The following is a 13,317-nucleotide window of genomic DNA, read 5'->3' on the forward strand; positions in this document are numbered from 1 at the left end:
CATAATAAATATGAACTAGGTCTGAAACGTGGACAACCACAAAATCAATCAGCTTTGTTCTTTAATTTTCTTTATTTTCCAAGACAGAGTTTTCATGCAAGTATTAAGGCTATACAGGTATTAAGCACTTTCCATTTCTTGTGATCACTTTGTCCTTTAGCAAAAGCAGCTAGTCTTAGAAAAGGTTATTTTGGTAGCTTGAAAAAACACCTGAGTATTTTTTGGCCATTTATTTTTCTCCACATTTCATTGAAAAATAAAGTCACATCGTCCGCATGATAAAGAATTCTCTTTAAAGTATTATATTTGCATTCTGTCTGTAGGCTTAAGCAATATTTGCTAATAGATAGTAATACTAATTGAACTGATTTGTTACAAACTTGACAGCATTTCTTTTTCAAACACAGAGAGAGATGTCTTCTTACTTCTTTTGGTTTCCAGTGGAAGACTGCAATTTTATAAGCTGTTTCTTCAGTACAGCCTGGGAACATCTCTGGAGTAGGAGACATCTGCTCCTCCTTTCTGTACTGCATTCTGAGCAGCTTCTTGCTCCCTTAAAGCAAACTTTGCACTTGTGTATAAGTATTTTTTTTATTATATATTATATCAAAATACTTTTTTTTTTTTAAAGTTAAAGGTTCAGAATGACCGAGACGCGCAGAGTGTGGATAAAATTTTCACAGAAAGACAAGCGTGAGTACATAAATTATATGCTTCTCAAAAGCTGTTAAAATCATACCTGAACTTGGTAAAATTGAGATTATCTAATTAAGAAATTGTTAACAGTACAATCCGTACAACAAGGGACATCCCCAAACAATTTCAACATCCTATACCAGTATCAGGATGGAGCTGGATCCCTGGCTTTAAACTATTCTGAGCAACTGCTGTGGAGATACTTACCATTTCATCCAGGAGGAGCTAGGTGGCAGTGAAGACTCGTGGATTGTGAGGACCTACTTTTAAGGTCCTGGATTTTGGAGGTTGTGTTTCAGTAGCAGAGTGGAGAAAGTAAGCAGAAGTGGGGTCTAGAACTGAGATTCCTGTCTGGTAAAGTAAGGATGTGTGGAAAGGAAGACGAGATCAGTGAGATGCTTGCAGTAAGAATTCGAAAGCCATGAGAACGGCTCGTGTACTGTTAAGCTGAGAAGGTGAGTTTGAGATGTTTAATTTAGGGACAGGAGATATAAGGAGAAGTAAGTCTGATCCTACTGGGCGCCAGAAAGAACAATAAGGTTTTATGCATAAATAAATACTTTTTAAAATAACGATTTGCCATTTAATATGCACTTTTCCACTAATACTGTGGTTTTCAACAGCTTGGAAATATGTCTATTCTATCCCTAAATGCATTTTTAAGCGTTAACAAAATGTGCAGAGAAAAGCATTGGTTCAGTATCAAACTAAGGCATAAAGGCATGGTTTAGTGGATAATATTGGTGCTAGCAGGATGGTTGGACCAGATGATCTTGGAGGTCTTTTCCAACCTTAAAGATTCTATGATTCTATATGCAATAATGATATTTATCATTTTACTGTATGTAGACACATTTAAGGGAGTGGAGAAGTTGGTCTTTGTTACTCTGCTAATGCTGTGACATTGTTGATTCGGATTCAGTCCTCAGTCTGACTGTGGTCTGCTTCTTCAGTGCTTTAAATAAATATTTTTTCATCTCTGGCTTCTTCACCTCTTGAGTGTCAGTAATTATGGCAGCTTCACAAGCTGCTTTTTGAAGATATGGTCATGTTAAGCAGTGTACGGTATGCTTTTTATCCCCCATAAGTAATAACATGATCAGTGTTATTTCATGTTTTGAAATACTTATTTCATGATTCATGAAGCAATAGCTTGTTTCAGACTTGATGAGATGAAAGGAGATGGACTGCTTAGGTTCAGTTGGTATTGTACATAAGTAGCAAAACGTGGAAGGCTAAGTAGATGGAGCAAGTATACTACAGTTTTGAAAAGTCAGTTCATCATCCATTGTGTAGGACATTAGCTCTCCTCGGTTATATATGAATCTATGTATTTATCCTCAATAAATCCATCTTCGCCAGGCTCAAATTCAGTAGTTTTCTCAAATATTACTATGGGATCTTCATTGCTTGTATCTGATACTGCAGGAAAAGAACTCATGTCAGCTGAGAACTCCTGTTCAGTTATCTCTGGGTCATTTTCTTCCAGACGACGGTGACTGTAGCTGATCAAATAGTGATACCATGTTGGGCATTTTATGGCAGTAAAAATCAGGAATGTAGTGCTTAGGACAAACCCTAGGACTCCCACTAGGAAGGTCCAACTTTTGCCAAGGAGTGGAAGCTCTTGAAAACAGATAGGGGGGAAAAAAAAAACAGTCATCTTTATGTATATCTGAAAGAACTCTGGTATTAATTTTTGAATAGATTGAGAACTCAGAAAATAGAAGATTATACAGGAATAAATAAGTGTCTCAGAAGTGTTAGTTTCTGCTGTTATTGGAGAGCTTGTAAAATCAAAAATGCACGTATATCTCGTATTTCATAGCAATGTAAACTCACCATGCGTATTTATTAAAATTAAACAATTGTTTAAAAGTCATCTGAAGTTCTGGAGGCGTAGATAAAATAAACCTCTTTTTTTTTTTTTCAAAAAAAAAAAAATCCAGGACTGGTTTTGAGAATGGAAAAAATAAAAAACAGTAATTGACATTAAATTCTATTTCCCAGGCGTAAATTTCAACATGGTGATGATGTCTGCATCCTGAAATACCACATTGTTTGTAATCCTTTTAGTTACATTACTTTTATAATAAAAATTTCAATAGACTGTAGGTATCAGTAGTCTTTGTTTACAAGTTGGTTTTATGTGCTGGCCACTGTCACGTGATACATTATAGATGCTGGCTACAGCAAAAGAAGTCAGTGGCAGTGGTGGCTTACGATTTGTGTGTGTACCAGAAGATGGGTATTCCTGCTTTAGCCAAAAGCAGGAAGTGGAGTATTTCATTATGGGAAAGTGGAGAACATTAATTCGGATGTAAGAAAAAGAGAAATTTGATTTTTACCAGGACACTTAGAATCTTACCAAATAATGTTGGAATTAGCATCAAAAAAATGATGTAAGGAGGCTATTACTGATTCTTATTTTTTTTTTTAAAGAATATGGGGTGTGCACAGCTGTGTCCTTTCCACTGAACACAGTTGAGAGCAGGACAAGAATTAATATACTCAATCTTTTACTTTTTAAGAAGACTACATCTTGTGAGCAGTTAGTTTGGAAATTTTTTTTTTTTTTTTTTATGCAGACATCTGGAGAATTTTCTGAATTTCAAGCCTTAGAAATTTTCACACCATCAGTTTTTAGTGTTGTTTAAGGTGTGGTTTATCTGTTTTGTAGCCTTGCTTAGTAGAGCATAACATTCACTGCAGTATCTAATATGGTCTAACAAAATCTGGAAATACACTTGTTCCATAGCCCTGACTTTTGTGGAAGAATTACAGTGTACTAGGAATGCAAAACCATATGAAATCATGGGTCAGCAAATAAAACATTGCAAGCAGTAAAGGGAAACATCATTGTATTACCTGCATGTGTTCCGTTGTTTTCAGTGATGTTGTTTGGAGTCAGAGCTGTTAGGAAGGCCGTGCTTCTGCGCTTAATGGTAGAATTTGAAGTTATACTGGTTTCCAGAGAAGCTTCTTCAGTTTCACAGTCAGCTGGTTGTATAGCTGCAGCCCTGATGGACAATTTTTCCTTTGTTTTGGGGAATGTACAAATAGTGTTGTTTTCATTTTCTGTGAATATGAGCAATGGAGAGCCTATTAGATACTGTTAATTAATCTGCACTCTGATCTAAAAAAATCACCGATAATTAATTCATTACTGCAAAATACAGAATACATGGTGGATACTATTCACATCAGGAATAGCTAACATAAGATGCAAACAGGTATGAAATGCTGCTCTTAGCAGAACTTACCCATTGTCACATTGGAAGCAGTTAACCATATCTGTAAATCAAGGAGGGCACAGGAGCAGTTCCATGGGTTTCCAGCTAAGGTAATTGTAGCCAATTTAAAAGATGATTTTATATGAAAAGATTTCAAAAAGTTATTTTGTAGATTCAAAACTCTGAGACTTTTTAGGGAAGAAAATACATCTGAATCTAATTGAGTAATCCTGTTATCGGACAGATTCAACACTGTCAGTTGATTTAGTCCTGCAAATGCTGATGGATGAACTATGCTAATATGATTGTTGCTGATATCCAGAATTAAAAGTTTTGTCAAGTTGTAGAAGCTGTTATTACACAGTACAGTAATCATGTTTTCATTCAGATAAAGTACGGTGAGGTTAGTAAGCCTTGGAAGAATATCTTTGCCATTGTCTTTTAAAGTGATTTTATTATTTTTGAGGCTTAATATAGTAACGTTTGGCAAAAGATCAGTGGGGATACGAGAGAGGTTCTTTCCAGACTCCTCACAAATGACCTGTTGAAAAAAGATAATGTTAACAATTAAAATATTGTAGGAACGTCATGTGATGGAGTCCCAGTGATGACTTTTAAGGGAATAAAAAATCCATTTAATGTCAGCCCTTTACAAGAAAAATTCTGCTGGTCTTCCTGCCTTTTTGTTTATGCTTTTCTTAATATGCTTGTCGATTAATGATACAGGGGAATGAATCATCCCAGTGTGTAGAGACTTGAAGTGCTAAGAAACTTAGTGCTTAAACTCTTAAAGTTGCAATGCTTATGTGAATAATATCCAAAGTATAACCAGTCTGACATGCTATTTTGGAGGTAATAGGGCTGTCTGTTTTGGAATTCTAATGTGAAGTCTGGCTGGGTAGGAAAAGGACTCCTTTCCCACAAAATAGAGAAGCCACCAAGTGAAGTTGTCAGAGAAAGTAGATTCAAGCCTGACAATTAATTTATATGTGTTTTTTCAAATGGATTGACTTGTTTTAAAATAGCTGTGTTTACTGTTGAAAACATCTTTGGAGCAGACCTTCAACCAGATTGACTACATATTTTTATTATAAATATGGCATTTAAATTCATTTTGGTTTTCTGAGTTGAAGTTTAGCATAGCTTTAGACTTTTCAGGTTTGAGAGTATTTATATTCTTAATGCCTAGAAACATTTTTCCTTTCTGAAAAGATTAGATTTCCTTGTAGGTATGTGTATGCATCACTGCAGCTTGCACTGGAAACAGGTTGGTTTATTGTTCCTCTTGATAGGGAAGTAGCCTATGTTCAAGTCGTTACTGCTGTTACCAGGCTGAGTCTAGATAGCTTATTTAAAAACAAAGTAGGTGTAGTGTCTGCATATGCATTTTTTCTTCATGTTTGTCCTAGCAATGAACAAACAGTAGAAACAGTACTGAAGCAGCAGACCGTGAGTAAGAGCAAACAGTTCAATAACAGTTTTGTGTTTTTTTTCTGCCAGACTCTTAATTCTGCTATATATAAATACAAAATCCATTAAACTATTCTATAAAAGAATCCTTCAAAAATATCTTGTACACATTTGGACCTGTATTGGGCAAGTGCTAACTCAAAAAATCTCTCAAAACAATCTCTCAAGAAGTAGTTGGTCTTGTCCAAATAGCTGTTGTGATTTAGGCCTGTTGCAAAATGGTGTAGATATAAAGGAGGCACTCCTGTTGTCTGCAGAGTTTTGACTGAAATATAAAACCATCCCAAATATGTTTCAGTGTTACTCCCCCACTTAGAATGATTGGTAGCAGAAAATTCCCTTTTCGCAGGAAAATGTGTCATTTTATTTGTATCTGTCTGCTTCTATACTCAGGAATTTCATGTTCGCAGGCTTTTAGAAGTCTTTAATTTCTACTGTATCTCAAGAATAAGGGTAATTTACATGCACATAGAACTTACAGTTTGAGATGTAATGTTGCAGTCAGCAGTGACTGGATTCAAAAACAGTGTTCCAGCCCAGATCATGAGCCAAGAGAACTTCATGTTCACTGCCTAGCAATAAGCAAATAACACTTTAAAATATCAAGAGTACCAGTGTCTTTTGTAGTAGCAGTTTAACAAATTAATAAATAGTTATTTCCATCATAATGTAAAAAAAAAAATTGTTCTGCACAGATACTGTAAGATGTAAAGTTAAGAGAAAAATCACATTATCAGCCTTAATGCATTGAGCTTTCACTGGATCGAGACAAACCTAAAATCCAGTGGACAGTATCAGAAGATAGAAAATGGATTGATTAGACAAGTTAGTAGACAAGAGTTTCACAAATGGATAAAATCAATAGGCAGAGGTATACACATTAATACCCTATTAAAGCAGTTTGGGGTACTGGAAGTCTACGATAGGAATCAACTGAAAAGAGTATCTGGGCTTGGTTACTGTCCCTATTTTGTTGCCACTGGTAGAGGCAGAATGCTGTACTAGATTGTTGGTTTATTTGGCCAGGTATCTATCTCGTATATTCTTATGTGAATACACAGGTTTTGTGAACATTTAATGAGTAGAATGATCTTCTAATCTCTTTGTTATCCATACTATAATACATGCCATAAGCAATGTACCTCTGCGTTACGAAGGTGTAGTGGTTGCTCTGATGATCTTTGGAACTAAGTAAGCACGGTTCAGTCCCTTTTGCTGGTGTTTTTGTACAGGTTTGTACCTTGTTTTCTGAGAGTCAGGAAGGCTTTTTTGACAAATGGTATTGACTGCAATATTAACTTCTCTGAGAGAAATTGGGCATTATTTGCAAGATCTGCTGAGAAGGAATGCTAAATCTTGTCTTTCAGATGTTAAACTGATCCATGTTTATGCCAGATTTGAATTAAAATGTTATGCAAGAGGTAGATTATTCCTTTTGTAACATTTTTCCAGTTTTGCTTAAGCCTCTGAAGTCTCATAGAGAAAAGGTAGTAGACTAAATGAACCTCAATATCTCGTTTCTAGATTGTGATCTTCCAGATTAAAGAAGGCAAAAAAGATAAGGTTTAAACTGATTATTGTATTTTGAACAGTAGAGAATTCACTGAATTTAACAGAAAAGGGAGCGGGGACAGAATTACATAAGGAAGCTCAATTGTACCAACAAGGAGCAATGCTAAATATAGACAGCCAGTCAGATAAAAGAAAAAAAAATCTGCTTGCTTCTATGCATTTGTGTCTCTACGGACTGACCTTATTCACCTCTGTGAATCAGTATCTAAACTTTATAACTTCCTGGAAAGAGTTTGTACGTATCCTGATCTACTACTCTGAGTGCTATTGGAAATTTGCATTAAACAAAAAAAGACATTATCAGGGACAAGGGGGTGCTAGCCTCAGTGGTATTAAGTTCCTGTGTTGGTACTGTTCTTGTCAGTAATAGTATTGGTGGCTGCTTTGTTTTTGGAGGCAATTTGCATGTTGCTAGTGGAAAACATGTGGCAGTTTGTGAACTCCCAATATCAACTATGGTATTGGGACACACTTGGACTTCAGAGAGATCTCTTCCAAGATGTTCAGAAACAGAGCAGACCTTAACCATGCTATCTAGAAATACAGATTAACAGCATTATTGTAGTTTGCAGGTTTCAGGAAAAAAACATGCTGTCATTAGGAGAGTGGGAAAATATATTAAGATATTTTTAAAAAAGTTTCTCAGTCTGTAAGTTAATCAATAACAATCAAATTAAAAATGAAAGGTTTTTTTTTTTCAGAAGTTCAAAGAAACCATTAGCATATTCAAGTAACAGGGATGCCGTTAACTGGAAAAATCATTTTTCTGTCTAAAAAAGCACTGCACATATGTCTAAGTCAAAAACACGGTTTCTTCTTTTTTACTTTACTACTGTTGAAAAATTAGGGTTGTTCTTACAATGTTGATTTCTTGCATTGTGTATGGGGGAACCCAAGTAATCAGTGGAAAAACAGGAAAGCATCTGTAATTTTAATTGCACTGTAGCTTTTTAGTAAAGCCAGATTTTAAGAATTGCTGCTTAAAGTTTTTGAAAGAAACTGAGCCTGGCAATACATTGATAATACTTTGACATTTGTCATTTCAACTCAGAAGTGTTTCTTTAAAAGGTTTTCCTTAGAAGAGTTTTGGAGACTTTTACTATTTAATAGTAATGTAACTTCGGTTGCTTTTGTTGCATTTGTAAAGAAAATGGCAGATTTGGGGAGGTTATGGAGTTTGTATAATCAAGTACTCTGGTTTCCAGAAAAGAATCAGACTGTTCCCTGGCTTTTAACTGAAGCACAATTTACTTCCTTTGCATGTTGAAGGTTCACAGTAATTTCTGAACTTTTAACTTATCTCAAGATATATTTGTTTCCAGTCTAGCAGAAAAGTTATACTAATAAATCTTCACCTACATTTTGAAAAAGGTGTTCCAAGTGTCTTACCTTTCTGTTGCTTCTTAGAGGCAGCATGTACACTTTTCAGTGCACTGACAAGAAATAATGTCATGTAACAGCACTTCGTTTTTGTCCAACCTTTGTACCTAATGAATAAGCAGGCAGTGTAAAAAAATAAGGAAGCTAGAACATCTTTAGCAAACGATTGACTAGGTTGAGCAATTTCTTATAATCATCTAAGATTTAATTGGTTCCGCAGCCAATACGGAAGGGTAATGGAAGTATGCCCAAGTGGCAAGTTCCAGATCACATAGGAAGCACTGAGTTAAAATGCCACAGGGTATTTAGAAGCAAGCTGTGTTTTATTGTCAGTTAAAGAAATGTTGGAGACAGATGAAGACTTGGATTTATTTTTTTTTATGAGACCTATCTTTAAATGAAGAAAGTTTCATGAGTTTTGCATACTGAAGTAAAGATCGCTAGTAGAGATCTCTAGTAGATCCCCAGCCTAGTAGATCTCTAGTAAAAATCTCTAGTAGAGATCTTTACTCTTAGCATAAGAAAAGCTATGGAGTATGTTAAAAATAAAGCTCATTGTTTACAAAGGATTACAAGCATTTAGGGACATCTGTTACATGTGCTATACTTCAGGAAGAAATTCGAAAAAAGGAAAGAAAAGAAAAAGGTATTTGCTCTGATCTGAGAGCATGTCTTTACGCAGACTGACAAAGGGATTATATTGATACACTAACACTATGTCCACTATTTTTTTTCTTCTGATGATGCTCATTCTCTCAATTTCACTCTACCCAATGCACAGCGTGAATCTACAGAAGGATTCACCGTCCTCTTCTTCATTCTTCTCAGATATGGGGCTGAGTAGAAACCTTTCTACTTCAGTAGCTGTCTTTGATGTTACTGCCACTTTGATTTTTGTGTAATATCTCAGAATGTTCTGTGACTTCCAAGTCTCAACCTTGTTTCAGCTTCCCCAGTAGTCTTAAGTGTTGCACTACCTGTGGCAATGAACTATCCTCCTGTTACAGCCACTGCTGATCATTTTAGTGCCTCTTAGAAAAGCACTGTGCTTTAATTTTCTGTCAAAACACTGCTATCAGAAATGATACATCACATCTAAATCAGTCACTTCTAGTCTTGTGAAGATACTGGTGTATCTAGCCAGAAGTCCACATCACATTAAAAATAAACTTGCTGCCGGTAAATAGACTACTCAGTTATTTGGCTGCACCTACTTTTACATCAGTGGGGCTGGAAAAGTAGACTGTCTTTCCATATTCTATCAGTCAGATTTGCAATCTCAGACATAGATGAGAAAAATTCAGTAGAGCGTGGAGATGCCACTGCCCTCAACAGTGACAGCTGCTTCCATGTGCTGTTTTGGAACACGAGAGGAATGTATCAAGCTGTATTCTTCTCTTCCTCCATAAATGCCCCAGTGATCTTCAGGAAAAGCCACCTGTTGTATGTAGAGACAAGTTCCCTATGATCAGTACTAATTATGATCAGTCTCTCCAGAGAAGTTGCATCTGGTGCGGAGATTTGTTCTGGAAATTAGTAACCTTAAGATTTTCTTGAATTCTTCCTTGGAATGTTTCTTTTTTTCATTCAACCATGCCTTCAGTAGGGCTTGATTTGTTAGAAATGGTCACTGCTGAGACCTCGCAACACTTTTCATAGGCATGAGGAGCCTCCAATAATGAAGAAACATAAAATCTCTCTGCCAATTCTAGTTCCATGCCTTACAGACAATCTTGGATAGTTTACTACTTGCATAGTTTAAAAGCATGCTTCACTTAACAAATTACACCTTTCCCAAACGTAACATAATAATCCATTCATATACTGGTGTACTTACAGCAAGGGCCTCATTCTTTGGACTAGGTTTGAACAAACTATTGTTACTCTCAAGAGGATGTTCCATTTATCTTCATGTTAAAACCATCCAATACATCAAGTAAAGTTCCACTGCACTGCAAATTTGCCATGGAATGTAGACACAGGTTGTTATCCTTAAAATGTATCCTTAACATCATCAGATTCCTGGAGATTATAGGTCTTGCCTGAAATCATTTGCAAGATTGGTTACAATTCTGAATCTTTCCTCAGTAATCCTCAGAAACGGTGGAAATTCTGAGGAATGGCTGAGAGAGATGGAATTGTTTAATCTCCAGAAGAGGAAGGTTAGGGAGTGTCTTATCTGATATGCAGGAATAAAGAAGATGGAGCCAATCTCTTCTCAGTGATGCCCAAGGGCAAGATAAGAGGCAATGAGCACAAATTGAAGTACAGGAAATTTAATTTAAACAGAAAAAACTCTTATACGGTAAAGGTGGCCATACCTTGAAACATTTCCCAGACAAGTTATGAAGTCTACATTATTCAATGTAATCAAAAGCTGCCTGAACGAGACACTGACAACCTGTTCTAGCTGATTGTGCTTTGAGTAATGGGGCTGCACAAGCTGATCATCAGAAGTCCATTCCAAAATCAACTGTACGTGCTTCAATGAAATGTTCATTATTCTCTTATCCCAAGGTTATCCTTGAGCAGTTCCATTATTTTGCACCACGTTTGAAGCCTGAGGGCATTCTTGCCTACTGTCATGGATCTAATAGCATCAGTCACACAATTTTAAATTTTTGGTATCTTGCAACTCAGGAAGAGTTAATGAAAAATGGATAAAAATAAAGCTAATTTTGCAAGAAGCACTCTGAAAGCCAGCAGTGTAAACAATATTTTATGAACTGTAAAGGAAGGCCTTTTGAGGAAAAAGACTTACTGTTCAGTGTCTCAGGACTTTTAGTTCATCTTCAGCTGTGCTCTCAAATTACTTGACTCACTAGCTTTCAGGAGCTTCATAGAAATCAGAAGACTTTACATTAAGCAGTGAGAACAGCGCTTTATGCCTTCCTTAACTGCTAATACATCTAGCTGCAGCTTATTGCAGTTGCAGTGGTAGAGATTTTTTTCTGGTTGCAGTTACTTGATTTTCTAACAGGTTTACAGTCATTAATCAAGAACATCAGGAATGGCTAATTGCTTAGTTCTTGCATGGTTAAAGATCTCCACGCTCCTTAAGGCTACAAAGCCACTTTCTGTTCTTTAGCAATTCATTGCTAAAGCAAAGTCTTCTTACCATCATTATCCAGCACCTGGTAACTATATAGTATGTTCTCTTAATGTGCATTCACAAATTATATTCCAGGTTCTTTATTTCAGACTGCCAGTTCTCATTCCAAGAATTCACTGATACAGACCAAAGAGGGGAAGAAATATACTTCTGCCAGTTTTGAGGACTATGCAGGTAGACAGTGTTGTCACATTGGGAAGTACTACATGGGTACAGTAAAGGCAAAGAATTCTTTATCTTCTGCATTCCACGATACGAATGTTTATATAGCTAATGCAACTCCAAGGAGATAGATATAAGTAGGTAACTTGTTTTCTTGAAGTCTGTGAAGTTTTTGTGTTAGAAATCGCTTTAGGGAGGCTGAAGGAATAGCAGAGTTTTAAATGTGTGTTTAAAGTAAACATGGACTAGTAAAAATAGCACAATTTTGTAACTTTTACAGCACGGAAAAGTTAATTCAAGCTGTGGAAGAAGATATTGAACATGAAAAAGTCGTAGCAGATGACATAATAAAAGACATGTCTCCGGAAAATCAAGCTAAATATATGGAGATGAAGACTGCAAATGAAAAACTCTCCCAGGTTGGTTTGTTTCATAGTACTTAACCTAAAATGTTTCTAAACCTGGCCTTATTAATTCCAGATACAATTTAAATATTAAAGTGAGAACTGAGCAATATAATAAAAGAACTTGCTGGTATCGTAAGCAATTGTAAGAGTGCCTGAAAAATAAACAGAACAATGGACTGAAAACAAATACTTTGTATTTCTGTATTTCTTAAGAACAAATTATGTTCGTCATTTTCCTTTCTTGTTTGGGGATTGACATGCATATTTTAAAAGGCTCTGTAATGCTTAGGTGTTTGATCACATGTAAAAAGCAAGCAAAAGGGAAAAGACAATCCCAGTGTTTTTTTCACTCCAGTAGAAATTTTTCTTCCCATGCCTAAAAATGAATCTGACTGGGATTTTTTGTGCTTCTTGTATGGTTGCATGTATGAGAAAAGTACGCTGGGCCTTTTAAAATGTTTGTGGCTTCACTACTTATAATGTTAACAAAAGCAATAAAATCTTTAGGGTTAGAATAACTTCATCTATGTTCAGGCATGCAGTCTTAGGATGCTTCCCTGTAAGTCTATACAGAGAGATAGGTATCTTTTAAATCTAGTGCTTCCTAGCTATCATAGGATGAACTGAATCACTAGTCAGGGCCTATCTGTCCCTTTATTGACTGAAGAAACTGTGGTGACTAGTTCAGATTTTAAAATTTGACTTTAAACTTCTAAAGCAGAAATGATAAATTCCACCCTCAGTACTGATTTTAAGAAAAAAAAAAAGTGTAAAAAAGGCCAGCAATTCTTGGTTATTGCCCAACAGCAAGTAAGAATAATAAGAGTTTATTGGAAAATTTGTTTTCTGAAAGTAAGTGGATATTATGTCTGAGCTATTTGGAGAAGCTGGACACAGTCTTGATTTTTAAACTTTTAAGAAGACCAATGGGATATTTTACAGCATCTTCTGGATGCTAGAATGCAGAATAAAAAAGCAATCTAATCACGCAGTATTTTTTTATCTAAATCTTGCATTTTTTTCCTGTTTAGGAATTGATTGTTCAACAGCAGGAATTGGATGCACTAAACATGAAGGAGGAGTCTCTAAGAGCTGTATGTATGATAAAAGCTGTTTCTGTACCAACTCTACTGTAATAAATAATACCTTTCTCATTAAATTTTCATATACTGTAGAATTGTGCTCTAGAATGAGAAGGCAAAGCTGCCTCTCTGTTTTCCACCAATAATTTATAATTAGCTGTGGGTTAAAATGCTTTTGTTAGATGCCAAGTACAAAACTTCCT

The 13,317-nt window shown here is 35.8% G+C and overlaps 2 protein-coding genes across 2 annotated transcripts in view; one reads left to right on the forward strand and one right to left on the reverse strand.

Annotated features, from left to right (window-relative positions):
* The window catches only part of IFT74 (intraflagellar transport 74), a 38,116-nt gene that overhangs the window by 3,794 nt on the left and 21,005 nt on the right, over window positions 1–13,317 (forward strand). Inside the window, exons 8-10 of the mRNA XM_083816197.1 lie at window positions 632–693; window positions 11,906–12,044; window positions 13,064–13,126. Coding sequence (XP_083672323.1) covers window positions 632–693; window positions 11,906–12,044; window positions 13,064–13,126 — 264 coding nt within the window. The remainder of the gene's footprint in view (window positions 1–631; window positions 694–11,905; window positions 12,045–13,063; window positions 13,127–13,317) is intronic.
* Window positions 54–11,632, reverse strand: LRRC19 (leucine rich repeat containing 19). The gene is made up of 6 exons (XM_083816198.1): window positions 11,113–11,632; window positions 8,361–8,458; window positions 5,879–5,971; window positions 3,960–4,470; window positions 3,565–3,774; window positions 54–2,322 (listed from the first exon to the last, which is right to left on the reverse strand). The coding sequence occupies exons 2-6, from the start codon at window positions 8,385–8,387 to the stop codon at window positions 1,997–1,999; spliced, it is 1,167 nt and encodes a 388-aa protein (XP_083672324.1). The 5' UTR covers window positions 8,388–8,458; window positions 11,113–11,632; the 3' UTR covers window positions 54–1,996.

The sequence above is a fragment of the Anser anser genome (genome assembly GCF_964211835.1).
Source record: "Anser anser genome assembly, chromosome: Z".
In the NCBI taxonomy this organism is placed as follows: domain Eukaryota; kingdom Metazoa; phylum Chordata; class Aves; order Anseriformes; family Anatidae; genus Anser; species Anser anser.